The sequence below is a fragment of the Lactuca virosa genome, chromosome 5, assembly GCF_052849685.1.
Source record: "Lactuca virosa cultivar CGN04683 chromosome 5, Lactuca_virosa_CGN04683_v6, whole genome shotgun sequence".
NCBI classification, from domain to species: domain Eukaryota; kingdom Viridiplantae; phylum Streptophyta; class Magnoliopsida; order Asterales; family Asteraceae; genus Lactuca; species Lactuca virosa.
Window position 1 is genome coordinate 324,181,987 of NC_136430.1, and position 26,250 is coordinate 324,208,236.

At 32.9% G+C, this 26,250-nt stretch overlaps 4 protein-coding genes and 1 long non-coding RNA gene across 7 annotated transcripts; 4 read left to right on the forward strand and 1 right to left on the reverse strand.

Annotated features, from left to right (window-relative positions):
• Positions 1-809: 809 nt before the first annotated feature.
• LOC145115654 (methylthioribose kinase-like) lies at positions 810-2,995 on the forward strand. Its single transcript, XM_079051998.1, has 6 exons — positions 810-1,224; positions 1,462-1,771; positions 1,865-2,039; positions 2,135-2,336; positions 2,405-2,619; positions 2,683-2,995. The coding sequence occupies exons 1-6, from the start codon at positions 1,039-1,041 to the stop codon at positions 2,840-2,842; spliced, it is 1,248 nt and encodes a 415-aa protein (XP_078908124.1). The 5' UTR covers positions 810-1,038; the 3' UTR covers positions 2,843-2,995.
• Positions 2,996-7,147: 4,152 nt separating this feature from the next.
• Positions 7,148-9,065, forward strand: LOC145115621 (methylthioribose kinase-like). Its single transcript, XM_079051961.1, has 6 exons — positions 7,148-7,416; positions 7,569-7,878; positions 7,972-8,146; positions 8,251-8,452; positions 8,527-8,741; positions 8,805-9,065. Exons 1-6 carry the CDS (start codon positions 7,225-7,227, stop codon positions 8,959-8,961), a joined length of 1,251 nt encoding a protein of 416 aa, XP_078908087.1. The 5' UTR covers positions 7,148-7,224; the 3' UTR covers positions 8,962-9,065.
• On the reverse strand, positions 9,008-9,781 carry LOC145115622 (uncharacterized). The gene has a single exon (XM_079051962.1). The coding sequence runs from the start codon at positions 9,731-9,733 to the stop codon at positions 9,038-9,040; it is 696 nt and encodes a 231-aa protein (XP_078908088.1). The 5' UTR covers positions 9,734-9,781; the 3' UTR covers positions 9,008-9,037.
• Positions 9,782-13,796: 4,015 nt separating this feature from the next.
• LOC145111424 (uncharacterized) lies at positions 13,797-15,551 on the forward strand. The gene is made up of 5 exons (XR_013710262.1): positions 13,797-14,007; positions 14,364-14,486; positions 14,733-14,782; positions 14,874-14,934; positions 15,082-15,551. It is a non-coding gene; the product is annotated as an uncharacterized LOC145111424 (long non-coding RNA).
• A 4,892-nt stretch (positions 15,552-20,443) lies between these two features.
• LOC145115876 (tRNA-specific adenosine deaminase TAD2-like) lies at positions 20,444-22,861 on the forward strand. Of its 3 annotated transcripts, none has more exons than XM_079052232.1 (7): positions 20,444-20,868; positions 20,948-21,103; positions 21,178-21,242; positions 21,471-21,508; positions 21,607-21,673; positions 21,775-21,934; positions 22,273-22,861. In XM_079052232.1, exons 3-7 carry the CDS (start codon positions 21,201-21,203, stop codon positions 22,587-22,589), a joined length of 624 nt encoding a protein of 207 aa, XP_078908358.1. In that variant the 5' UTR covers positions 20,444-20,868; positions 20,948-21,103; positions 21,178-21,200; the 3' UTR covers positions 22,590-22,861. The 3 variants fall into 3 exon arrangements, with proteins under 3 accessions (XP_078908358.1, XP_078908357.1, XP_078908359.1); XM_079052233.1 differs by lacking the exon at positions 20,948-21,103 and having other exon boundaries at positions 20,449-20,868; positions 22,273-22,467; positions 22,556-22,861; XM_079052231.1 differs by lacking the exon at positions 20,948-21,103 and having other exon boundaries at positions 20,445-20,868.
• Positions 22,862-26,250: the final 3,389 nt, after the last annotated feature.

A 26,250-nucleotide genomic window follows, 5' to 3' on the forward strand; every position in this document is an offset into this window, starting at 1 on the left:
TCAATGTAATAAAAAATAATTGATTTATCTTTAACCATAGTAAACGTTGAAAAAAATGGTTTTATTTATAATATTTATATAGATATAGATTCTATAAAAGTTCAATGGAACACTTAAATTAAACTTAAAAACTTTTATTTTTCACCTCAATTAATTCTTATATTAAACTATGCATGTGGACGCTCTTTAACTAATGTGTTTTTGCGTTGCACATAATTAAAATTATATCATTAAAAAGTATTGACAAATCTGATATAAATTTGAAACATTTTTGGTATAAATATATCAAATTATTTATAAATCGGTCATCACAATTCATATTAAAAAATAGTAAAACACATCATCTGAGCATCCACGTCAACTCGCCTCAAAGTCTACATAAGATGTCATGTACGAAACATTATTGATATTTTGGACACGTCTAGAGTTTGAACTATTCATATCTTGTATGAAATTTCACACCTCAACCATTAAACTCCTATCACATAAACAAAAATGAATTGATATGATTTATAGAAACAAAAATGAATTGATATGCGTCACAATTTATATTGCACATCAATAATAAAGCTTTCATAAGAAAACTCGAACCAAATAGATAATCACATCTTTGAAGTTTGATGTTAGTCATAAAAAACCATATTTACTTGAATTGCCTCAAAATATAAAATAAAACATACGGACAACATCACGATTTTAACAAAATTACTATCAACGTAGGTCCAGCCCTATGCAAACGTTATCTTCGAAAAATCTTTTATATTCGTTTTAGATAAAAAGAATTGGCCAGGTCCAAATCTTCAATACTTCAATCTATTATTGTGATTATCCGATGGAATGAGATGCTTTCTATTTTTAACTTTTTAATAAATTCGTCGAACTTTTGATTTCTACGCGATTCATGCCATTTGAGTTTTGAAACAGATTTATTTGAGTCTAAAACCTCAACGGAATCTTCTTAATAAAACTCACATCTCTCTTCAGTCACCATAACAGCCGCCTCCGACCTCCATCGTTGCCACCAGTCCGATCGGAAACATGACGATGGAGGGTTTCCGGGTACTTGACGAGAAGTCGTTGAGAGAATACATCAAAGCCACACCATCTTTGGCTTCCAAGCTCGGGAATGAAGTTGATAACTTCAAAATTAAAGAAGTTGGAGACGGCAATCTCAATTTCGTCTACATCGTCATCTCTCCATCTGGTTCGATCGTCATCAAACAGGTTTTTCCCCCAATTAAGAGTTCGAATCTTCATAATCAGACAATTTTGTTAATATTACGTCTTTTGTGTGCTTCGAGGGTTTAATCATCAATCACGAAGATCACTCATAACTTGATTTAAGTTGGTTGAGTAATGATTTACTATTATAGAATGTTTTATTCTTCTATCTTCTTCAATTCGCCTAACCATAATCTAGGTATTTCTTCATATCGACTTAACTTTCTTCCATATGGGCAGGCTATACCTTATGTTCGTTGTATCGGCGAATCATGGCCAATGACGAAGGAAAGATCTTATTTTGAAGCCACAGCTCTTAAACGTCAGCATGGTTTGTCCCCAAAACATGTCCCAGAAGTTTATCACTTTGATAGAACCATGTCACTTATTGGTATGCGATACATTGAGCCTCCACATATAATCTTGAGAAAAGGATTGATCGCTGGAGTTGAGTATCCATTATTAGCAGAACACATGGCTGAATTTATGGCTAACACTCTCTTTTACACCTCTCTTCTCTATCTCACAACTACACAACACAAAAGTGCAGGTGACCCTTTACTCCTGTTTATAAGAAGCGTTATAACTCTCATTATATTCTGCATAAATGTATGAAAATAACTCATGTGTTTACCACTTGCAGTGGCTGAATTTTGTGGAAATGTGGAGTTATGTAGGCTAACTGAGCAAGTGGTGTTTTCAGACCCTTACAGGATTTCAGAATTTAACCGTTGGACTTCACCTTATCTTGATACTGATGCAGAAGCAGTTAGAAATGACCAAATATTAAAACTTGAAGTTGCTGAGCTTAAGTCTAAGTATACAGACTCAATTACCTTTTTACCCTCTTGAATCTTGATCTTCTATTAGATTTCCCATTTAGGCATTTACATATGATATTGAATTTGTGCAGGTTCTGTGAAAAAACACAAGCTTTAATACATGGTGATCTCCATACAGGTTCTGTCATGGTTACACATGAGTCAACTCAAGTCATTGACCCAGAATTTGCTTTTTATGGGCCAATGGGGTTTGACATTGGTGCTTTTATTGGAAACTTGTTTTTGGCTTATTTTGCACAAGATGGACATGTGGATCAAGGGAATGATCGAAAAGTATGTAGTTTTGATTTAATTTTTAATTAAGATTTTGGGTTTTAAAGTGGTAAATATTGTGAATACAGACATATAAAGCATGGATAATGGATACGATAGCAGACACTTGGAATCTTTTTTATAAAAAGTTTACATCTCTTTGGGATATACACAAAGAGGGACCTGGTGAAGCATACCTTCATGAAATTTATAATGATTTGGAGCTTCGGGAGCTCGTGAAACAGAAATACATGATGGATTTGTTCCATGATTCTCTTGGATTTGCTGCTGCCAAAATGATAAGGTAATGTAATGTTTGAGTTGTTTCACTGTTTGTGAAATGTCTAAATTACCCTTTGATTTGCAGGCGAATTGTTGGGGTAGCTCATGTGGAGGATTTTGAGTCGATTAGTGATCTTGTGAAAAGATCAGATTGTGAACGAAGGGCTCTTGAATTTGCCAAGAATCTTATGAAGAAAAGAAGAAACTTCAACACCATTGCTGATGTCATTGCTGTAGCTAAGTAGTGAATGACATGCAAATATTGTGGCTTACAATAATAGAACTTATTTTCTTGCCTTTGTTTGCTTTGTGTAAACCACTAAATATAGGAAGGTAATGTGTTGTTATAAAAATCTTGAAATTTACCTATTAAGATGTTATATTTTGATGGCTGATAATAGATGTGTAACGCCTGAGAATTTTTTTATTAACAATTTCAGTTTTCATACAAAAGAATGTCAAGAAAACTTTCTCTTGAGCATGCTAGGTTTGTTTAACTTGAATTCAATAATAAATTTTGGTTAGTGAAATAGTTTTCACAATTTGCATGTGATTGCCATATAATTTACAATTTGCCTTTTGAGGCCTAACTTATCACATTGTAAATTAAAACTGAGATGAATTTTGTTACCAATTTAAAAATCAATATGTTCTGAAGTATCTATTTGTTATGATGTTTGATGTAGTTATCTAAAATTTCCAAATTTATAAATGATTCATATCAATATTGAAGTGCAAATTTAATATGTATGACCATGAAAGCCAAAATATATCATCTGTTTTTGGTAAGATCGGAGGTAGAGAGGTAAGTTCGAAAGATGGTTATTATTTGTTTATTTTTTAATAATTTATAATATTTTGTCTTAGACTTTCTAAGATAATCGAAAACATCTACCCATCACCCCTCTCTCCTCCTTGGAACTTCCTCTCCACCACATGTAATGTAACCCCTCCATCAATACCATATTGGTAACCATCTGACCTCGGCACACAAATGGACAAAGAAAGTATACATGGTATCACCAAGCCACAAAATATTTTCAACTTCAATACTAAAATTACCCAATCCCCCATTCCATCTAATCCCAAAAGGATGCTCTATCCGACACGAATTGGCTTAGCCATGCAAGAAAATTCAATTGCTTTAATTGCCATTGATACTTGGAACCTTGTTCTAAAATCTCACAAGGTAGATATCATTTGTTCCATGTAGATCTTCTGTCATAAATTCAACTATAAGGGTTCTTTTGAATGACATAAAACACGCGTCGTTGGCGACAAGTGTAACATACACGTTCGTTATCGTGTTATGTAATTTTAAAAGTGAAAAATATAATGTAATATTATATGAATTTGAGCGTTGAGTTCTAACAGATAGTTTTTACTAGAAATGAAGTAAGACTATGTTTAGAATCACTCGGAAAATATTGGAAGTCTTATTAGATTTCAATTAAAAGTCAAATATCGAAATTTAACGAAAATATAAAATTTGAAATAAGCAAAATTTTATTATTCAAAGTTGTAGATAATTTCATTAGAAACATTTAGGCGAAAACCTCATCGAAATCCGAGTTATAACGAAGAAGTTATGACCAATCGAAGATCCGCGACAAAATCGGCACGGCGCCGAATGACGTCAAAATCGAAGGTCTCGTCAATAGTAGTACAACGGTAAAAAGACAGACGAAAACGGACATCGGATGAAGAAGTTATGAATTTTAACGGATTTTTCTGTCCCGGTCTGTTAAAAATGATAATATTAAAAATAAAATCAAAATTAGCCAACGAAGTCTAAACGAAAGTTGTAGAGCATAATTTTGCCTACGCGTGCATATAAAGAACGTCAAAAACGGAGCCCGTATGCGAAAGTTATGGATTTTTGAAGTTTGGGGCACAAAATTCGAGAAAAATCCCAAAATCCGAGGAATTTCGCATGGTCAGACTTCGGCCACGCCACCCTCGCTCGCACCATGCCGCATGTACGAATTGATGAGTCATCCGAGGCCAGCTGTCGACCCGTGTCGCACCCTCCTCGCACCGAAGGCTCGGCCAACCAGAAGCCGCTACCTGCCTTCCCCGTGTCTCGGTCTCGCATCAGCCGCGTGTGCAGCCCTCGCATCAGACGCCTGGCACCCTCGCATGCGAGCCACGTTCCCCCCTTCGCTCCGAAGTTCCTCCTATAAATAGGAGGGTGCGAATCCTCCCGGGTAAGTTTGGAAAATTACCCATTTTCACCCCTAAATCAATATTTCTTGCATTTCAACTTCCCCCGAAGCCCCAGGATCATACCAAACATCTGAAATACGTTCCGAAGTGCCCGAAGACCCCGAAAAATTTATCTTTTTGGTTTTGAAGCCCAACCCTCGCAAGACCCGGTTTTCAAGAAAACTCCCGGTAGTGCCCGAAGACCTCGAAAAATTTATCTTTTCGGTTTTGAAGCCCAACCCTCGCAAGACCCGATTTTCAAGAAAACTCCCGGTTTTCAACGAAGAAAGCTAATTATAGTAACAAAGTGCTGCCAAAATTACTATTTTAACCCCCGGTTATTTCACGGTGAGTTCAATATATAGGAACAATTGTATGTTATGTGTTATATGTTCAATGTGCTTTCCCGTATTATTATGATAATGAGTTATACCTTAGACCACGAAGTGTATGACATAAGCATCACTTGGGTACAGGTATGTAGCCTCTGGCCGTGTAGAGCATGTCTCGTAAGAGAATGACTTCTACCATTATGGCATTGGCAGAAGGCTAGGCAGGGCTGAAAGCCTATAATTTGCTTGCCAAAATGTTTATTCAGAAATTTGTTATTTTTCCATGCCATATGGGCAAAAGTCTTATTGAAGTATATCAAGTATTGAAGTTGTTATGTCTCATTGATTGTATATCTTTGAATCAAATTATCCGTTGATATGAAAAGCATGTCACATGATTCACATATGTCTTTGTTGTTTCTTGTTCCCCTTTGCTTCTTCCATATTGAAGTATATATATGGCATAACGTTATATTGTATCTATTATTGAACTCACTAAGCGTCACCGCTTACCCCTCTCAGTGTTTAACAATTGCAGGTAATAAGAATCCAGTATAGTCATATACTGTTGGAAGATTTAGAATAGTTTATACTACTACTTTTGTACTTGGGTTTACGTATGTATAAAAGCTTAAATATCCTGGGTAGTTATGTAATATACTAAAACTTAGTCGGTTTGTATCCAGTCTTATGTAAACAAATTATCAATGTAAAATATTGTTTTTTTTTAATATGCAAGTAGCATGTTTTGGAGTAACAATTGTCAAATATAAAAGTGTGGGTCTTTCAACAAGCATGCCCTACAAATTGTTGACGATATTATTCTCACCACCTCCTCACATCTACTATAAAGTATTTTGTGAAAACTAGAATGTGAGTTTGCCATGAAAGATCTTAGCCCATTCAACGATTTTCTTGGCATTCACGTAGGGCCATTCCAAATATATATTAGATCTATGACGAAAGAGGAAAAAAATATGTCCTTAAAATACACAAATTTCATTAATTTTTTATAACAACTCAATAACCGAAAGAAAATTATTTATACCAGCTTCTAAATATAACATTTTCAATTACAAAAATCAATATATTTAAAGAAAAATACTTCTTCTAGCTTTTTGAGATGCAAAATTAATAATGATATCTTCAAGATCAATCTTGTCTAGCATATCATTAATAAAGTTCATAAAATTTTTGGACTCCTTTAAAAGTGGGTCCTGAACGATCATCCTTATCACACACTCACAAACGTGCATTCACATCCTCAACCATGATCATCATGGTCTTTTTCTTTCCCCAAAGAAATATGCCATTGAACTTTTAGAGTGTGTCAGGATGAACACTTGTAAGCCAACACTTACTCTCATTGATATTAATGACAAAACAAGTGGAATAGTATGAAGATCCCACACTCTACCGCAGTCTCGTTTAGGTACTCCACTACCTTACTTTCACACACCTACACATCTCGACTATATCACAACAAGTGTTTACATGCAAGCCCATAGGACACACACATGAGTACTCTTAAGCGTATTATACACTACGTACATTTACAATATTAGTACCATATATCTATTCAACAATCTCGTTCAGCATCAAATGACAAATCACATAGAAATTGATATCCATTTTGTACCGAAGCGGGTAGCTAAAGGACACATCGGTCATCCTCGCCGAGGGAGTGCATTAGCCATACTAGAAATATATTAGGATTATTATTAGATTTTGCATTTGAGCAGAACTTCTAAAGGTTTTTTATATATTTGCAAAACAGGTACCCAGTTTCTTTCCAAGTTACATTTAGCCCCTTGTATGATTTCCAACCTTGATTTACTTTTTAAACTTCCGATTGACATTTCAACGCATTTCAGTCAATATCCGACAAAAATACGATTCAGAGAAAAAAGTTGCAACATGAATGAAAAAAATACCGTCCAGGTTCAATGTATAATTATTTTTCCAAAGCCTGCGTGCCACGCAGACAATTTCTACTACTATTCTTCTTATATTCAGTTTCTATTTCTAACGCAGTTTCATGCCTTTTTGAAAAAAGAATTTCCAACCTCAACGGAGACCAATCGGAAGAAATGACGACGGCGGAGGGGTTCCGGGTACTGGACGAAAAGTCATTGAGGGAATATATCAAAGCCACGCCATCTTTGGCTTCGAAGCTGGGGACTCATGAACTTGATAACTTGGACATCAAAGAAGTTGGGGATGGCAATCTCAATTTCGTCTACATCATCATCTCTCCATCTGGTTCGCTTGTCATTAAACAGGTTTTTCCCTAATTAACACCTCCAAAATTCATAATCTCACACTTGTTCGTGACTTGTAAGCTAACTAGTAAAGTCATCAATCAGGAAGATCACTGGCTATTAACTTGATTTCTTCATCTGGAAATACTTATTGAAGTTGCTTTTGATCTTAGGCTGTGCCTTATATCCGTTTAATCGGTGAATCATGGCCGATGACCAAAGAAAGATCGTATTTTGAAGCCACAGCTCTTAAACGTCAGCATGATTTGTCCCCTGAACACGTCCCAGAAGTTTATCACTTTGATAGAACCATGTCATTGATTGGTATGCGATACATAGAGCCTCCACATATAATCTTGAGGAAAGGATTGATCGCTGGAGTTGAGTATCCATTATTAGCTGAACATATGTCAGAATTTATGGCTAACACTCTGTTTTACACCTCTCTTCTCTATCTCACAACCACACAACACAAAAGTGCAGGTGACCCATTACTCCTGTTTATAAGAAGCATTATAATTCTCATTATGTTGTGCATAAATATATGAAGATAACTCATGTGTTTACCACGTGCAGTGGCTGAATTTTGTGCAAATGTGGAGATATGTAGGCTGACAGAGCAAGTGGTGTTTTCAGACCCTTACAAGATTTCCGAATTTAATCGTTGGACATCACCTTTTCTTGATACTGATGCTGAAGCTATTCGGAATGATAAAATTTTGAAGCTTGAGGTTGCTGAGCTAAAGTCTAAGTATATACAGACTCAAATACCTATGTTTCTTTTACGTTTTCTTTTTGATGTTTTGTTAGATTTCTGTATGCAAATTGATGCCTATATATATATATATTGCGCAGGTTTTGTGAAAAAACACAAGCTTTAATACATGGTGATCTTCATACTAGTTCTGTCATGGTTACTAAAGATTCAACTCAAGTCATCGATCCAGAATTTGCTTTCTATGGGCCAATGGGATTTGACATTGGTGCTTTTATTGGAAACTTGTTTTTGGCTTATTTTGCACAAGATGGACATGTGGATCATGAGAATGACCGAAAAGTATGTATATTATTTGACTTTTAATTGCTTCATATGAGAATTTGGATTTTTTTATAAAATTATTGTGAACGCAGGCATATAAAGCATGGATACTGGATACCATAGTAAACACTTGGAATCTTTTTTATAAAAAGTTTACGTCACTTTGGGATACACACAAAGAGGGCCCTGGTGAGGCATACATTCATGAAATTTATAATGATTTGGAGCTTCGGGAGCTCGTGAAACAGAAATACATGATGGATTTGTTCCATGATTCTCTTGGATTTGCTGCGGCCAAAATGATAAGGTAAGGTAATGTTTGAGTTGTTTGACATTTTGTGAAATGTCTAAACTACCCTTTGATTTGCAGGCGAATTGTTGGGGTGGCACATGTGGAGGATTTTGAGTCGATTAGTGATCTTGTGAAAAGATCAGATTGTGAACGAAGGGCTCTTGACTTTGCCAAGAATCTCATGAAGAAACGAAGAAATTTCAACACCATTATTGATGTTATTTCTGTGGCTTAGTAACTCCATATATATGCGTTATAGATGACATACAAATATTAATGTTCAAAATAAAGTTTGTCATAAAATTTAATAATTATAAATGATATGCAGCCTTGTACTCACTCCACAACTGATCAACTGACTTCCCAACCAAGTCAACAAAATAGTCAACACTATAACCATACCTCATCTTCTTATTAAGTTCAGCCACAAACCCATTTCTAAGACCTTCACAATAATCAAGAAACCTAGCTGTAACATCATAGCCCTGGTCCCACTTGTCACCTGACCCTGGTTGAACCCAATGGCTAGGTATGTAGCCAGCCTTTAGCCTCACAAAATCAGCAATCCCTTCAATCAATCCTTCAGGGGTCGAACCATTTCCATTCCATTGCCACACATGGGTCATCTCATGATACATCACCCCACTGAATTCTCTCCTAACATCATCATCATCATCAGCCTTGTAGTTTGCAATATATCTTGCGCTGACGTGGATCTCGTTGTTTTCACAGTAAGCAACACCGTCCATGTCATCGATGAGTAAGTGCACGTGTGTCACGTTTGCTCTTTCTGTTTTGTTTCTTTGTTGGAAAAGCCTCCATATGAACAAATTTGAGGACTTTAAGATGTGTTTACTGTGTTTGAACCCGATTTGGGTCTCGTATCTGATCCCACCTGGGGTTTGTGTAGCTGTGTTTGTGATGTTGTATTTCACTGTTGCATGGGTTGTTGGGAGGATTGATAGAATTAAGACGAATGATATGAACAGTATGATGTTTTTAGACATTTTTAGAGGTATCGCTATTGAATCCTGTTGTGCTTGTTTATATATTTGGTAGCTCACACTAGTCACATTCGTAGAGCTACATAATTAAGGAATTTTTTTGTTATAAATTACCCTAAAATATTCGTATATATATGTCTGTGTGTATCTATAGTTCCATGTGGAACAAGCCAAATTAAGGTGAAGCCTGGACACTAAATCAAGAATGGTCGATCTTTCTTAAATCAGCCGGCCAGCCGGCTATCTTAAGCCTATTAAACTATCTGTGATCCTTTCTTGAGTCCATTGCATTGGGTTGTTGTATCTTATGCATGATCTATGATACATGTGATATATTGCGAAAAAATGATGTTATAGTAATGATGTTGGGTTGGAGTAAAATAGTACAAAAAATGTTGTAAAAATAAGATTTGGTGTTAAGCAAACGGAGATGCCTTTGGTAATTGTTATATAGAAATGTTCAAAGATTATTGCACTAGAAAAATATCTACCCTTCTATCCCACAAGAAATTGTTGTTCGTGTTAGCTAATGAAGCCGATATGTTCGAATTCTAAAGTATATCATGAACTAAATTTTGTAGTGAATCAAAATTGGTACAAAATGTTAACCAAAGTTACATTGCTAGAAATAGAATAACGATTGTGGTGCATTAAGTAGTTGTAAAGTGATCAGCCTTGTACTCTATCCAAAGTTGTTTAACTGTCTTCCCAAGCAACTCTACAAAAAAAAGTCACTATACCCACTTTGCATCTTCTTATTCAGTTCAGCCACGAACCTATTTTTTAAACCATCGCAATGATCAAGAAACGTAGCCGTCACATCATACCCATGGTCCCATCGGTGCCCCTGGTTCGACCCAATGGCTAGGTGCGTACCCAGCCTTCAGGGGCGGAACACAAGCAATGTAACTGGAAGGACGGAATTAAAACCTCAAACTAAAACCATATAGACAATAAAAAATTGGTTCAAAATTATAGCATATCAAAGTTTGAAACAAAAAAACAAATAAAGAATACTGTTAAATTGCACTTTGAAATGGAACTCGTTGATTTTTGCATTTGTAAAGTCCTACACAATTGTTTCCACTTGTTTTTTCCTGATAATATATACGGCATAACGAATTTAACTAGCAATTATTAAATAACTAAATAATAAAATAAAATAACAAAAAATATACATTCTAGCAAACAAGTAAAGTTACTCTCATTTAGCTTTACATCAAACCTAAATAAATAATATATTTGACTAATTTTGACCAGTCCAATCATCAAATTCGGCCCAATTCCTTTTAGTCAAAGCTTTAATTATATTAATAAATTAGTACGATAGAGATTTATAAGGGCTCACAGAGTCGTTTCAAAGTTTGGAAATGGGTTAGGGCGGTATCCCCGGTACCGCCGACAGACGACTACTTGTTCATCTGGTTTAGCGGTTTGGATGAATTGTTTGCTTCTATTGGGTTCACCAACCCGTGAATTAAATGCTTTAACTTTTCCTTGACTATTCAACATTTTCTTTGACTATTTATTGCATGCAAGATTCCTGCCAACTTTAATTTAATTTATTGCATGCGACTAGCTTTTGAACAATATTCACCAACCCATGAGTATTTATTTTATTATTTTTTTTTGCTTTCTTTTTATAAGTTTATGATGAATACAAAATTTATTTATTTGTAGTGTTATTTGTCTGGAAATATTATACAAACCGGTTCAATTCCTCCAGTTACCTTCAATAGATTCCCGAGGCAAAGGTAAACAAACCGGTTCTAATCATAGACGCAAATCCATGCAAGGCGGTTCAAGTCAAAATATTCCATTTTCTTCTTCAACCTTTCAAAACCCAAATCCAAACTATCAACAATACCAAAATTACCAACAAAACCAAAACTACCAACAAAACCAAAACTATCCACAACAATATTACCCGGTGCAACAATCTTACAACACATTTACGCTTTCAGGGGAAAATCCGAGTTATAATCCATGTAATCAATTTTCTCTTGTGCATCAGCCCGACCCCCCCCCCCCCCATGACGAAGTCGAAGACCGAGAAATCATACATGAATTGCGCAATGATGAAACTCACCACCAGCTTCGATCTGATCTTACCGATCACATTGAACATGTCTACATTTAAACTCTAGTATATTAGTTAATTTTAATTATTGTTTTAGGATTTTAATTATTTTGTCTTTTGAAGAGTTTTTTTAATTATTGTGTATTTTTTCTATTTGTAGTGTGGTTTTTTAATTAATGTTATTTTTAATATCATTTTAGATTTTTTTGTTTTAAATTAGCAAATATTTATTTTTAAACAAAAAATGTTATATTTTATTTTATTTTATATTTTTAATTTAATTAAATGATGTGGCAAGTGGATTGAATGAGTTGGGAAATATAGGATTTCCATGTGTTGTGGGTTGGGAAAAATGGAAGTGGGAGAATAGAAAAAATTGATGTGACAGTGGGTTGAATGGATTAAGAGAGAAAAATTCCCTCCTCCCTAAGGGAATTCAAGTTTCTTCTTACTATAAACGTGACAAGTCCCATAAAGGTAGTTTCCACTAACAAAGTTCCAATACATGCTGACTGGACCTCATTGTTTGAGGTGTAAGCTACCCTGTCCATGTCGTTGATGAATAGGAGGATTTGTGATGTGTTCTTTTTTATCTATGTTGGTGTTTTGTTGGAATAGATTCCAAATGAAGGTGGTGGCAGATATTAGTGTTTGTCTGTTGTATTCTCCGCTGATCTCATTGGTGAATCGGAGGCCACCTGGTGTGGTTTCATGCAAGCCGAAAATGAAGTGTTCTACGGCTCCGGTGGGTTGCAAGAAGGATGTGTCGTCAGCCATTTATGTTGTGTGTGTGTGTGTTTCACTTTTTTATACAATGATATGTGACAGCTCATTTCTAGGGTTTTGATCGAGTCTTCTCCAAAAAATTTAAAGCTAATTAATAGATGAAGTTCATGTGAAGCTTTTTTTATATATATTGGACTAAACAAATTTTGGATTTTCAACAAGAGAATAGCCTATAAAATATAAATAATTATTTTAACATGGTAGATATCCATTATATGCAATTCTTTACATATGTGTTACTTTATTCATTGAACCAACGTCTTGGAATTATATTCAAGTTTTTATTAGATAAACTCATATGGATTTTTTTTGAAACGACAAATATACTCTTAAACTACTTCTAAATTATTCCACCTATGTCCACTCTGAGACTTGAACCCTCAACCACAAGGAGGAAGGACAACATCGGATACCGCTAGTTATGAATTCAAAACTGGTGATTACCATGTCGCGTATGGATAGATTGCTATATTATGATTTTTTTTTATTACGGTATTATATATACTATTAATTGTTAAAAACTTGAGGTATAGTAACTTTTTTTCTCTTTCATGTTTGGCCACAGAAGTTTTTATTCTCATTCTAAAGACACTTCTGGGTTTTAATTTTTGCCGCACACCGAAGTCTTCTCCTTTCTTATTTTGCCACTGTAACTTGTGCTTTGGCTTATGTTTATCTTCTCTTCCTCAAAGTCGGTTTGCCGCCATTGTCCTCCAATACGGTTCATTTCTCTTTCTTTATTTCTTTCCCCTTTCTTCTTTACTCTTCCTTCTTCTTTGCTTCTTTGCCTTTCCCCCGGGTTAATCCATCCATCGGTGTTCGCGAAGGCGGTCGGTGGAAGTGCTCGGCGGAGCGTAGACCCCTCCAACGTCTCTATCATCGTCCCTTACATCACTCTGCTTCGTTCCGGTTTTACATCGGCTGGCTACGTCTAATTTCATTTCATTCTTATGTAGGTTTCGTCGATTTTGAAAGGGGCTTCAAGGTTGGCTTGCGAATTCCAGGTATCTCACCCCTAATTTTGGATTTGAAATAGCTTAGAGTTTGATTTTATTGTAACTTCCCTCCAGACTTCATCACTATTTCTGCTGTGTTTTTGGTTTCACCCAATTTTTTACTTTCTCCTCTAATCCGTGTCGTCTTCTTCACCCAAATTAGTAATAATGATTATAAATTTTGCTAACTTGCAGGGCCTCTTTTTTGCATAAGCCCCAGCCCTCAGAACTGCTCGGACCGATCCTGCTACTAATAAATAGTTGACTCTAGATTACTTTCGATTTTTCTGTTTTGAGGGTATTTGGTTGAAAGGACTGACCCTGTGTTGTTTTTTGGTCACGGGAAGAAAAAAGGAGGACTGCAGCCGTCCATGGCGGTGGTGCTGACCATCAGACACAACTATATGGTGTCCATGGTAAGTCACGATTCCTGCTGGTATGCTTCTGGTGAAGGTTTGTTCATGTATGATTCTCTATTTACTCACTGAAAATTCTATTAACTTTCATATCTTTGATTAGGTAAAAGGCATCAATTTTTCAGTTGTGTTTTCTGAACAACAATTCACGTGTTTAACATCAAACAGAGGTCATAAATGAAAAAACAATAAAATGGGGCAAAAAACGCATGATTGGTTTTTATTTTTATTTGGACCTACAACTATGTTTACATAGCATTTAACTTTCTGGAATGCACTCCAGCTGTTTGTGGAAATGTCAATATCAGTATTTTGTTATTAATACATCTCTTTCTCGTCTGATTGTTTTTGTTTAGGTTGATGAAAAAAAAGTAATGGAAATGGAACTTTTAATGTTTTCTTCTCTTAAATAGAAGATGATTTCAGTAACCCTACTTGCAATCTTCTATTACATCAAATACATTGAAAGTGGGAAGAAGGTATAAAAAATTAATTTCCTCATCTAATTTGATGGATAGTTTTTAATTGCTTGATGTTTTACCGAATTCTGAGATTTGCACCTGAAAGCTTTTGTATCTTTATATGATTATATCACATTCAAATGAATTCCCTTTTCTGCCTTGAGCCTGTTTAATAGAAAACAAAGGAACATATGTTGATTCTGATGGTCCGTTAGTCTGATTCTTGTGTTATTAGAATATTAATAGGTCATTTTGCTATTTCAGCTTTGTTTCTTATGCCTTGGATGGTTGGTATACCTGCAAATTCAATCAAGGTTAGTTTGTTAGTGGTGTTTCATTTTTGGTGAGATTTTCCTTCTTTTTTTTTCTCGATAACGCAATAATCAAACGTGTAATTTCTTTCAGAAATGGGTGAAGGTAAATTCAATTCACCTCAGATGTCAACAAAAACTACATGTGAAATGAGGTAATTATGTACACCATCTATCATCATATCTAAATTAACATGTACTTGAGTAAAAAATATATATATTTTTTACTTTTCTAATTTATTTTAAGAACAAAATCTCTGAGTTTTTTCAAGCTGAGCAACCTGATATGATACCACATACAGGTACCATGTTCATGGCCATGAGCATCATACCTATCAAGAGTTACCATAAACAGCCATCGACAGGTTTATTATTTTCCCCTTGACTGTGAAAATGTAAATGCATGTCCAATAGTTTCAATCATGAATTTTTTTTTTCATAAAAAACTATTTAACTGCATTTAGTATTTATTATCACGTTAGGAGAATGTCCTAGCCTTTTCCAACTTATACGACACTGGAATGCTCTGTGAAACTTATTTTTTGAAAAGTAGGTTTTAATTAGTATGGAAATGGTTTTGAGAAACTTATTTTTTGAAAACGCGAATAAGATTGAAGCGGTTCTGGAATGTTTTGAAACACAAGGGTATTTTGGTCCAAAATAAAAGGTTATAATCTTTTTATTGAAATTTTTTTTCTTCAATAGATGAGTAACATGGGCGATTTTTTTTTTCAAATTTTAACTCTTACACTAATTTTGATGTGTGAGTGTACGCTTTGTTCATGTATGTTTAACCGTTTACTAAAATTTGGTTTTTAAATTTTTTTTTTAAATTTCAGTAGAAGAGCAACAATACAAATTCTTTTTTGAAATATGATCACTTATGTTGCTGATGTGTATTTGAGTATGTGTGTGTTTACCTTTTTTTTGTGATTTGCTGTTGAGATTGGATCTTGATTCGGAGTTGAATTGGCATACACCTACGGCTAGGCATTAATATATTTTTATGAAGGTTATTTCGATCCCCATTTATAAATACCACATGTTTTTATTTATTTATATATTTTTACTAATTTTTTATTTATTTTGGCACAAGGATTCAATCGCAGCGGGAGAGACGTTGGCGGTGCAAAATTACCAAAATACCACTCAAACTCAAAGTCTGAAATTGGTTGAGCAAGATGATGTTACATTTTTATTTTTATTTTTGTTTTCCTTTTAACGCTAATCACAACAAATAGAAGAGTTAAACTGAATACATTAATACCCTTCAACAAATGTGGTTATGAGGTTTTTATTAAATGGTATTTTAGTATTTGGTGGGATATACAAATTGAGAGTTTCCCAACGAAGACTGCTTATGAGGTTTTTACTAAAGGGTATTTTATTATTTGTTGGGATATAAAAGAAACCAACGATTGAAAAGCAAAACGAATTTTATTTACTATCTTTGTTGATGGTAATTATTCTACAGGAAGCTACATTGTTGAAGTCCAGTGCCTGGAGGCTGATTGCAGACATTATTCTAATCAAAGGATGTACGGGTATTTTTGCCTTATGTTATGCATGTAGACCCTCTCTTCTTTTGACCATCTTTCGGTTCCAGAAGTGAACGGATGTTGTTTCATCCATGCAGTTGTAATGAACGTGAATATAAATTAAGTTCGTAGTGTTTACTATCAAAATAAACGACTGTTGTACACAAAAGAAAACCTTTCTCTATGGTTATTGAAATTTAATTTAATGATTCTACATTCTACATAATATAAATAAACCAGCATAAAATTTGGAATTTACTTTTAAAGTTAACAAAATAGAAAGCACAAAAAAATGTCAAGTGGAAAAAGGAAAAATCAAAAAATCCTACAAAATGAGTATGTGTTAAACTAAAGGAAAGGAGAACATGACATTTGGCAAAAAAAAAACATTTTCATTTATTATGGTTGATTTTTTAATCAACATTTATTTATATTCAATTAAAACACCTCGATGCTGTTTATTTGAAGAAACCACTCCTAACTACTTATTAGTTGGTAAACTACAACCATTTATTGCTTTCGTATATTTTATCCATTTTGGCTCTTAAGGTGGAAACATGACAAAATAGGACCTTCATGAAGAAGTATATGTATTGAAAATGATTTATAACAATTTGAACTGACCATTGCCCTTCCTTCCTTTCATTGTATCTATATTGTTTTTTGTTCCATGGATGATTTGCAAATGAAATTATTGACTTCCATTTTGTTATCTTATTTTTTTAGGAAAATAATTGAAGGGTTATATGCAAGAAATAGCATCATACAAACCGTTTTTATAAAAACGGTTTGGACCAAATTTGTAATAAATTTTGAAATCTGGGCCAAAAATGTAAATTTTGAAAGTTGGATGACATGTTGACCGGGTCAAAGGGTTAAATTTAATACGATTATCGGTATTTGGGACTTAATTGAATAAAAAAAATATAGAGACTAAATCGATTATGAGGCCAATATGTAGGGACTTTATTACAGTTTTCCCATTTTATAATAAATGATTTTTTAAATATGTTTATTTAATTTATAATGTTTAACTAGATGAGAATCATGCACGCCTTTGGCGCTGGGTTACTGTAATTTTTCTTCTTTCAGGTAGTTAGCGTACGATGGTTTGGAGTCCATCTGCGTCATGAGTTCCTTCTTGTAGCTCTGGTGTTCCCAACTTTCGTCCTGCATGTTTCTGAGTGATAGTTTTTTGGCTTCATAGTGGGCAATGAGGTTGGTTAGGATGGTTTCCATTTGTTGGGGTTTCATTTTTGTTATGTAAGTTGTATGATGCTATTTCTTGCATATAACCCTTCAGTTATTTTCCTAAAAAAAATAAGATAACAAAATGGAAGTCAATAATTTCATTTGCAAATCATCCATGGAACAAAAACGTATTTTACAAATGTATACAAAAACGTATTTTACAAAAAACAATGTATACAAAAATAGGTGTGTATCTATATTTTTTTATTATAAAATCGTGTTTGTTTATATTTTTTTTATAAAAACGTGTTTGAATAATTTTTTATATAATACGTGTTTCTATACATTTTATAAAATCGTGTTTGTATACATTTTATAAAAACGTGTTTGAATAATTTTTTATATAATACATGTTTATATATATTTTATAAAATCGTGTTTGTATACATTTTATAAAATGTATACAAACATGCATTATATAAAAAATTATTCAAACACGTTTTAATAAAAAAATGTAAATAAACAGGATTTTATAAAAAAAATTTATGGATAAAATAGGTGTTTGTATACATTTTATTTTGTAAAATACGTTTTTGTATACATTTTTTCTAAAAACGGATTTGTATATATTTATATACTTAATAAATACCTATTTTTATAACTAGATATTTCATATACAAAAAACTTTTTAAAAGATGTTTTTATATAGAAAATATAAGATTTTTATGTGAAAATACGTTTTTTTGTATAAATATGATTTTATAAAGAAAAAACATATTAGAAATAATTATTTGAGAAAAAAAGTTGTATAAAAAACTAAAGTTAGGATGAATTCATACTAAAATTCTAAAATTTGGGCAAAAAGAGTAAAGTTTGGACCAAATTTGTAACAAAATTTAAAATCTGGGCCAAAAGTGTATATTTTGGACCAAAATTGTAATAAAATTTGAAATCTGGGTCAAAAATGTAATTTTTGAAAGTTGAATGACCTGTTGACCGGGTCAAAGGGTTAAATTGAATACGATTACTGGTATTTGGGACTTAATTGAATAAAAAAATATATAGGGACTAAATCGATTATGGGGCCAATATATAGGGACTTTATTGCAGTTTTCCCTTATAAAATTTAGTTTTGATATTATTTAAAAAGGTTAAAAAGTTTGGTTTTTTCCGTTGAAGACATTAATTGATATTATTTAAAAATGTTAAAAAGTTTCATTTTTCCCGTTGAAGAGTTTAATGTCATTGAACTCCAAATTGACATACATAATGGTTAAATTTAATCCATTAAATGTCAACTAGACATTTCATCTTATTTAACTACTCTCCATTAAACTTAACATTGTTTTAAGGCATTCATGTTATTTTAGATTAGATGAAACTTGAAAGATAGAAGTGCACAAAATAGAACTTCATATATACAAGGTCCCTAGCCGTTTCCCTTAAATTGGGTACATTTTTTTGTTTTTTAAACTACTAAAATACAACTTTTTTACACAAATCAAATAAATACTTTTATGAATATATACACTTTTTAATAATTTGTTCACTCCAATCAAGTAAATATTTATAAAAATAATATTAGTTTAACTATTTCTTAAATCTAATAAGATATATTTCAGAACACTAACAATGTAAGAAAATAGAATGCTTCATTGATAAATAAAATGATGTTAAACCTCATATAAATAGAGATACATAAAAGACCTAATCTAAACTATAAGGGAGAATTTCGTATATACCCTTGTTAAACGTCTAAATATCGTATTTGCCCGACATAAACTCTAAATATTGTATTTGCCCTTCTTAATTTTTTAAAATATTGGATATGCCCAAATCTATTTTTTAAACTATTATTATTATTTAAGAATACTTTTTTATATATTAAAATCATCAAAAAAAAATATTAAATAACCAAATGGACAATAATACCCTTGCATTCTAAATCACAACAATCCATTACCTGCGTCAATTGGAATCACGATCGATATTGTAACACTGCCTCTTCTTTTTTTTTTCGTGCCTTCTGCCAATTTTTTGCTGCAATCATATAATCATCATGTAATTTTATGTTTTATATTTGTTAAATGATTATTCATTTCGTGATTAGAACTATAGATAGCTTCAAAAATCCTAGGTATAAACTATAGGTAATCGTGTAGGTAAATCACATCAAATGTGGAGAGCTTTTGGTTTGTGGGCCATTGGTGTTGTGGAACTACTGATGATCTGCAGTATATATTAAAATAGGGAGAAAGTGGAAACACACAGATTATCATAATTACATTGCTTGTTAATATTTTGGGATTATTGTTGAATAAGTTACAAATTGATACTAACCACCCTAAGTAACCGATTCTGTGAACGAGATTTTTTAGCTTCATGATTTGCGATTTTAAAGAGATTTTTTAGCTTCATGATTTGCGACTTTAAAGAGATGCGTGAGATCTGCATGACCAATGGAAGAGTCAATAGTGATAGACTAGAAATGCAACAATTGCAGACTCGACTTCACTGCTAAACTCCTTCTTAAGCTGTACATACGACTATAGCAAATTATTGGCAGAAGGCACGAAAAAAAATAGGCGGGGTTACATATATTGACCGTGATTTCAAATGTGGCAGGTAATGGATTTTTGTGATTTAGAAGGCAAGGGTATTATGGTCTATTTGGTTATTTTTTTTATTTTTGATGATTTTAATATATAAAAAAGGATTTTTAAATAATAAAAACTGTTTAAAAAATAGATTTGGGCAAATCCGATATTTTAAAACATTAAGAAGGACAAATACGATATTTAAAATTTAAGTCGGGCAAATACGATATTTAGACGTTTAATAAGGATATATATGAAATTCACCCAAACTATAAATGGTTTGGATCTAAACCCTAATCACTAACAATAATCGAGACTAAGTTCAGCTTTTTTTAATAAGTTACGCATAACCTCCCTACTAAATGGTTTTTCCTCTAAAATATATCATACAGTTAGGCCGGAAAAATCAGACGGGCCTCATCAGATCGAATATCAGCTCCGGGTCAAAAATTCTTTTGGTTTGGACCAGTTCCGGGTCAAAATCGAATTATCAGATGAACAAAACAAAAAGTAAACCAGTCCATTACGTTTGTCCGCTCGACTCGAGGATGAGAAGCCAGGATTTCTGCTCAATAGAAGCAGGGCGATTCACTTCCACTTCTCTCTCCTCCTCCTCTCAGGCCATTGCAGCTTGTTGAATGTGTGTATTCTTGTATTCATCGTTCTGAAACTAACCTGTGTAGCCAATAGCTGGTTGTGCACTCTAGATGCTTGATGATATGTCTAACTGAACTTCGGCATCAATATTAGAAGTTTGCGTCAGGTATGAAAGAAAAAAATATGACTTCGTTTAGTTTCCGTAATTGATAAGATCCTTTGTTTGCAATGCATGTGTGACAAAGGACATATGCACTCACAGTCTTGCGACTTGCCTTACGAATAAAATGTTGCTGTTTCGTGGATGTTGACCGCGTATGAATATATATTGCAAATGTGGATCATAAATCGTTGATCATAACTGATTATACGCTCAAATTCCATGAGAGCTTTGGATATTTGTAATCTTACTGTTTGTTATTACTTTCTAGGAGTTTTCTTTTCCCTTTATTCAATGCCTGTAATTTTATTTCAGTCCATATCAAGATGGGATAAGAAATGCCAGAAATTGTTGCATTTATGAATCTGGCATTAGAACAGGTATGCATTTCACATTTTCACTTGCAACTTTCACTTTCTGTCCTATAAATTTACAATCTGTTTTGGTACCATTTCCCAGTGTGTATCAAATTTTTTAAAAATATTAATGGTATAGATTTTAGGCTACAAATTTGTCATATTATCTTGTTATCAAAAGGTGATGTACACATTTAATTAATCATCCAACAGTTATATCAAACTATCTGTATAATCAGATTTTATTTTCAGGTTAAAATTGCATTTGACAATCTTGAGGTGAGTGTGGGGTATGTCTCTTTTTGTCTATGTTCTCTGGTTATCAAATTCTTTGGTACTTTAAACATTATTTGACATATATGAACAAAATTCTTTTTTCATGCAACAGATGTGTTATTGTTATGGATGGGAAGGTCATATCATGTGGAAGAAATCGGACTAATGAAACAAGAAACGTACATACTTTTATAACAATTTTCTATTTTCTGTTTGTAACTCTGTTTAACTCACCATTATGTTAACACTAACACTAACAAATTGGCCTCTAAAATGCCAGGCTACAAGACACGCTGAAATGGAAGCTATTGATGTTCTGCTTAAGGCGTGGAAAGAAAAGGGACTTACAAAACATGAAGTTGTTAAGATGTTCTCAAATTGCTCTCTTTATGTTACATGTGAACCATGTATAATGTGTGCATCTGCCTTATCATTTATTGGTACTCTTATTCACACTAACACACCATAGGCTGCATTTTACTATATTTGGCGTGCATTAGACTAAAACTGCAACCAGACAAAAAAAAAAAAAACTACTTATTTTCTCTCTCCCAAAAAGGTGTGACAAATACTGTGACCGATGTCAATAGGACAAAAGTTGTTACTTTTTATCCCACACAAAAAGTTAAGGCAAAGACTCAGACTGCTGTCAATAAGAAATAGTCATAGAAAGCTTGTTCAGTCTAATCATGTCTTGTGTAACAAACTAAGTCTTAATGAGAAATTTTAATTTGATATATAAACATGGTGCCCTTTTTTACACTACACATGGATGTAGGTATAAAAGAGGTGTACTATGGTTGTGCGAATGATAAATTTGGAGGGTGTGGATCGATATTATCCTTGCATACGACAACTATATCGAATAGTGGTGAAGATGTTGGGAGGAAAAGTTACAAATGCACGGGTGGGATAATGGGTAAAGAAGCGGTTTCTCTTTTTAGAAACTTTTATGAGCTTGGAAACCCTAATGGTATGTACATATGTATTAAATTACCCATATACCCTTTGACTCGTGTTGTTTCTTTATCAAATAAAGTTTCCTCTTTTGTTTTGTGTAGCCCCAAAACCTCATCGCCAGCCGATTCAACATGACATTTGAATGGTGTGTCAGTACTTTTAATAAATGCATGTTTCTTGCATCTTGTAACTTCTCTGATTATTGTTTAATCACATTGTTACAATAATTTATCACATCAGCAACAAGTCATCATTGAATTCAAAATTGCGAAGATTGAACAAAAAGATAGACGAACAAATTGAAAGTTGAGTGGTTAAGTTAACAAAAGTTTGAGATATATAATAAATTTGTGTTGTTTTCTACTGGTAACTTTTGATTATGTATTGGGTAGACAAGTTCAATGCGGCGTTGGAGAATCTTTAGAAGTCAAAGTTGGTGTTCTTTTTGCTTATACAATAAAAAAAATGTAATACAATTATTTTAAATGTAATGTCATAAAAGTTATAAAAGAAAACGTTTGGGCGGCATGAAAGTGGGCTGAAATAGGAGGTAATGAGATTTTGGACATTCCAAACTTGAACACTCCGGTTTTGACTTTGAAGACAACGACATGAAATGTTAAATTGTTAACCAAGAAGAAAAAAACAATTATGATGTTTTGACTTTTGATATAAAATGTTAACAACAATCATTTTGTTAATATATATATATATATATATATATATATATATATATATATATATATATATATATATATATATATATATATATATATATATATATATATTTGAACCCTTTTGGTAAGTTACATCATTTTGTTAAATTACAAGTATTGTATTTCGATTAAATAAATTGTTGTTAACACAATGAGTACAATTTCATAAATATAATTAGGGCAATATATTTAAAAGCCAACCATAGTTTAAAGAAATTTCCACCGTGATTAGTTATTTCCGGTTTAACAAATGTTAAAGTTGATAAGATTTTTCATTAACCTATATGGAATCATGCACATTTTCTAAAATATCATATGAAATTCTCATATACCATATATGAATTTCGCATATACCTTTATGGTATGTGTATAACCTATTAAATCAGCAAATAATAAGTAAAGCAACATTTATTTCATAAAGTACATCATCTGATGTCATGTAGGTAATGAGAAACGGTATTACTTCAATACATGTTAAACCGATTTTTGGGAGTAATAATAGTTACAGTTGAAATTTCTTTAAAAAACATGTGACAAAAATTTAGCTAAATAAAATATATTGATTAAGCCGTAAAAAATCAAAATATAGTAATTTTATATGTTTGGGTAATATAATTAATGTGAATTATTCGTATTCAAGTTTGATGCATATGCTGAGAACCAAAAATTAGTGTAAACAATCTTACTCAAAGCAAACACTTTTAAATCCCATTTACTGTTAATGTCGTCATCCAACTTATTATTTGTTTGTACAAAAAAATCTGCATTATATTACATGTTTTGATGCTTTCTTTACATATAAAAATTATGATTAATTCCGATAGTGACATGGGTCACACTTACACATTTGTCTTAGCTCCATTTGTTGGATTTAATCAATCTTTTATTTGCTTTCATGTTGTATTTTTGATAATTTGTTGTCGCCTTCATCTTTAAAATATAGTTTCAAATGGGTTGCTATCTGTCCGTTGGGATAACTAGAGGTTTTGTAAAAGTTATAATGAAATTTCATCCTTCATTAGTTCATTGGTACTAAAATTTTAAATAATATCTTTATTGAAACAATTAAAATAATTTAATCGAAAATCGAGAAAAAAATGATACATACTAAAACTATGAAACAAGAAACCATAACCCTCAAGAGTCAAGACATGTACAATCAAGAAAACACATATGGAAACATATTAAGCAACAGAACTTGAAAAATTATATGATAAAATAATCCACTAAATTTCCGGAAGCAAAAAGCATGAAGCATCCCACCCACATGTTTTCTAGAATTTTGCAACTGATTCATCACAAATTAAAAAGGTTTCTAGATTAATAAAACATTAATATGTATTAATGTAATAAAATAACAACCAATAATAAATAATTTGTTTTATTAAGTCATTTAGTTTTAATTGTATTTGACATGTCATTAAATAGGTTCTAAATATACTATTGAGGTGGATTGCAACCTGGTAAACTCGTAATGAATCTTATGTGTCGTCTACTCGTCTACTATGACATTAAATATGGCATAATTTGTTAATTTAGGTATATGACGTTGGGATTGTGTCGACTGTAACATCTTAAATGACAATTACATGCGTGAAATGTACTATAATAGTGTATGAGAATACAATAAAAGGTTAGTGACCAATTAAATACAATTAAAACATAAATGACTTGTTCATGGGATAATGTGACGAGCACAATGTCTAGAGTCTTATTCGTATCCCTATGTGTTTTTATCTAGCGTCCGGTTTAAAGATTAATCTTTTTAATCAAATCTATTAGGTGTTGGAGTTGACTCAACATCGGTTCATGATGTTGCTTCTTTCACGGGTGTAGTGCAACATCATTTCCTTTTATGTACTTGGGGCTTCCAAGAGGGGAGAGAATATGGCTCATTTGAAAGGATGGAAGGTGTTTACCGACAAGTTTAAGAAACGGTTATCTACGTGGAAGGTCAAGATGTTTTCTATGGGTGGTCGTTTAACTTTGCTTAGTTTTGTTTTGGGCTGCTTGGGGTATCTATTACATGTTGATGTTTAAGATGCCTAGAGGAGTGGATCGTAGTCTGGAGTCGTGTAGAGCTCAATTTTACTGGGAGCAGACACTCAGGAGAGGCGAGTGAGTTGGGTGAAGTGGGATGTCATTCTTAATTCAAAGGAGAAAGGGGGTGGAAGTTAAGAGTCTTGAGGCTTTTAACTCTTCGTTTTTTTTGTACAAGTGGATATAGAGGTTATTTAATGAGCATGAATCTTTATGGGTTAGACTCATTAAAGCTTTTATGGTAGTGATGGTGGGTTCGGTGCTAGTTTTCGTCCTCCGGTTGGTTATGGAGTCTGGTCTAGCATTATCGGTTCCATTAGTCAGTTACATGATAGTAAGATTATCTTTGCTTCATTGATGTACATGGTTTTGGGAGATGGAAAAAATACAAGATTTTGGACCAATAATGAGAGTAACACATACCAAGATATTGAAAATGTAAATAGAAAACAAATAACTTACAATACACACGCATTTAACATGCTTCCACCATCATAAAGATGGTGTATATCCATGAGGAGAAACATACAACTTGTATTATTAATCAACAATCAACCATTGGTTAAAAATCACTTGCAAATAACCGAAATGAATTTACAAAACTCTTATCCTTCAAAGAAATCGCCAAATATGATAAAGACCAAGAACTAGGTAAAAAATGACCCAATGTTGTTTTAAATCAACCAAACAACATCTCAATGCTAGTTTAAGTTGTAGAACAAAGTAGATGGATCGAACTAGCAGACATATATCACACGAACTAGTAGATAAGTTATAAAAATGTAGCAACTTTATGCTACTTCGACTACTATATCTATCTAGCAAGACAACTAACACACCATTCTTGCGGTGATGCTCAAACTTCTCGAAAATTTGTGAATGTGAAGCATGGTGTATCACTGAGAAAACACAAAGACTACTTAAATACTACTTTGAGATTAGATATCTCATTTATCTTAACTCCGACTTGGACGTATAATATATCATTATGATGGTCTCTTCAAGGACAATGCCAATGCTAAATATTCATATTTACACAT

Bases quoted from the DNA above. Each gene is read 5' to 3' on its own strand.
- LOC145115654 (XM_079051998.1), top strand. From the start codon at position 1,039: ATGACGATGGAGGGTTTCCGGGTACTTGACGAGAAGTCGTTGAGAGAA. The intron at 1,225-1,461 runs GTTTTTCCCCCA...CCATATGGGCAG, and splicing joins GTTCGATCGTCATCAAACAG to GCTATACCTTATGTTCGTTG. The intron at 1,772-1,864 runs GTGACCCTTTAC...TACCACTTGCAG, and splicing joins TACACAACACAAAAGTGCAG to TGGCTGAATTTTGTGGAAAT.
- LOC145115621 (XM_079051961.1), top strand. From the start codon at position 7,225: ATGACGACGGCGGAGGGGTTCCGGGTACTGGACGAAAAGTCATTGAGG. The intron at 8,453-8,526 runs GTATGTATATTA...TTGTGAACGCAG, and splicing joins ATCATGAGAATGACCGAAAA to GCATATAAAGCATGGATACT. The intron at 8,742-8,804 runs GTAAGGTAATGT...TTTGATTTGCAG, and splicing joins GCTGCGGCCAAAATGATAAG to GCGAATTGTTGGGGTGGCAC.
- LOC145115622 (XM_079051962.1), bottom strand. From the start codon at position 9,733: ATGTCTAAAAACATCATACTGTTCATATCATTCGTCTTAATTCTATCA.
- LOC145115876 (XM_079052232.1), top strand. From the start codon at position 21,201: ATGCCAGAAATTGTTGCATTTATGAATCTGGCATTAGAACAG. The intron at 21,243-21,470 runs GTATGCATTTCA...TTTTATTTTCAG, and splicing joins TGAATCTGGCATTAGAACAG to GTTAAAATTGCATTTGACAA. The intron at 21,674-21,774 runs GTACATACTTTT...CTAAAATGCCAG, and splicing joins GGACTAATGAAACAAGAAAC to GCTACAAGACACGCTGAAAT.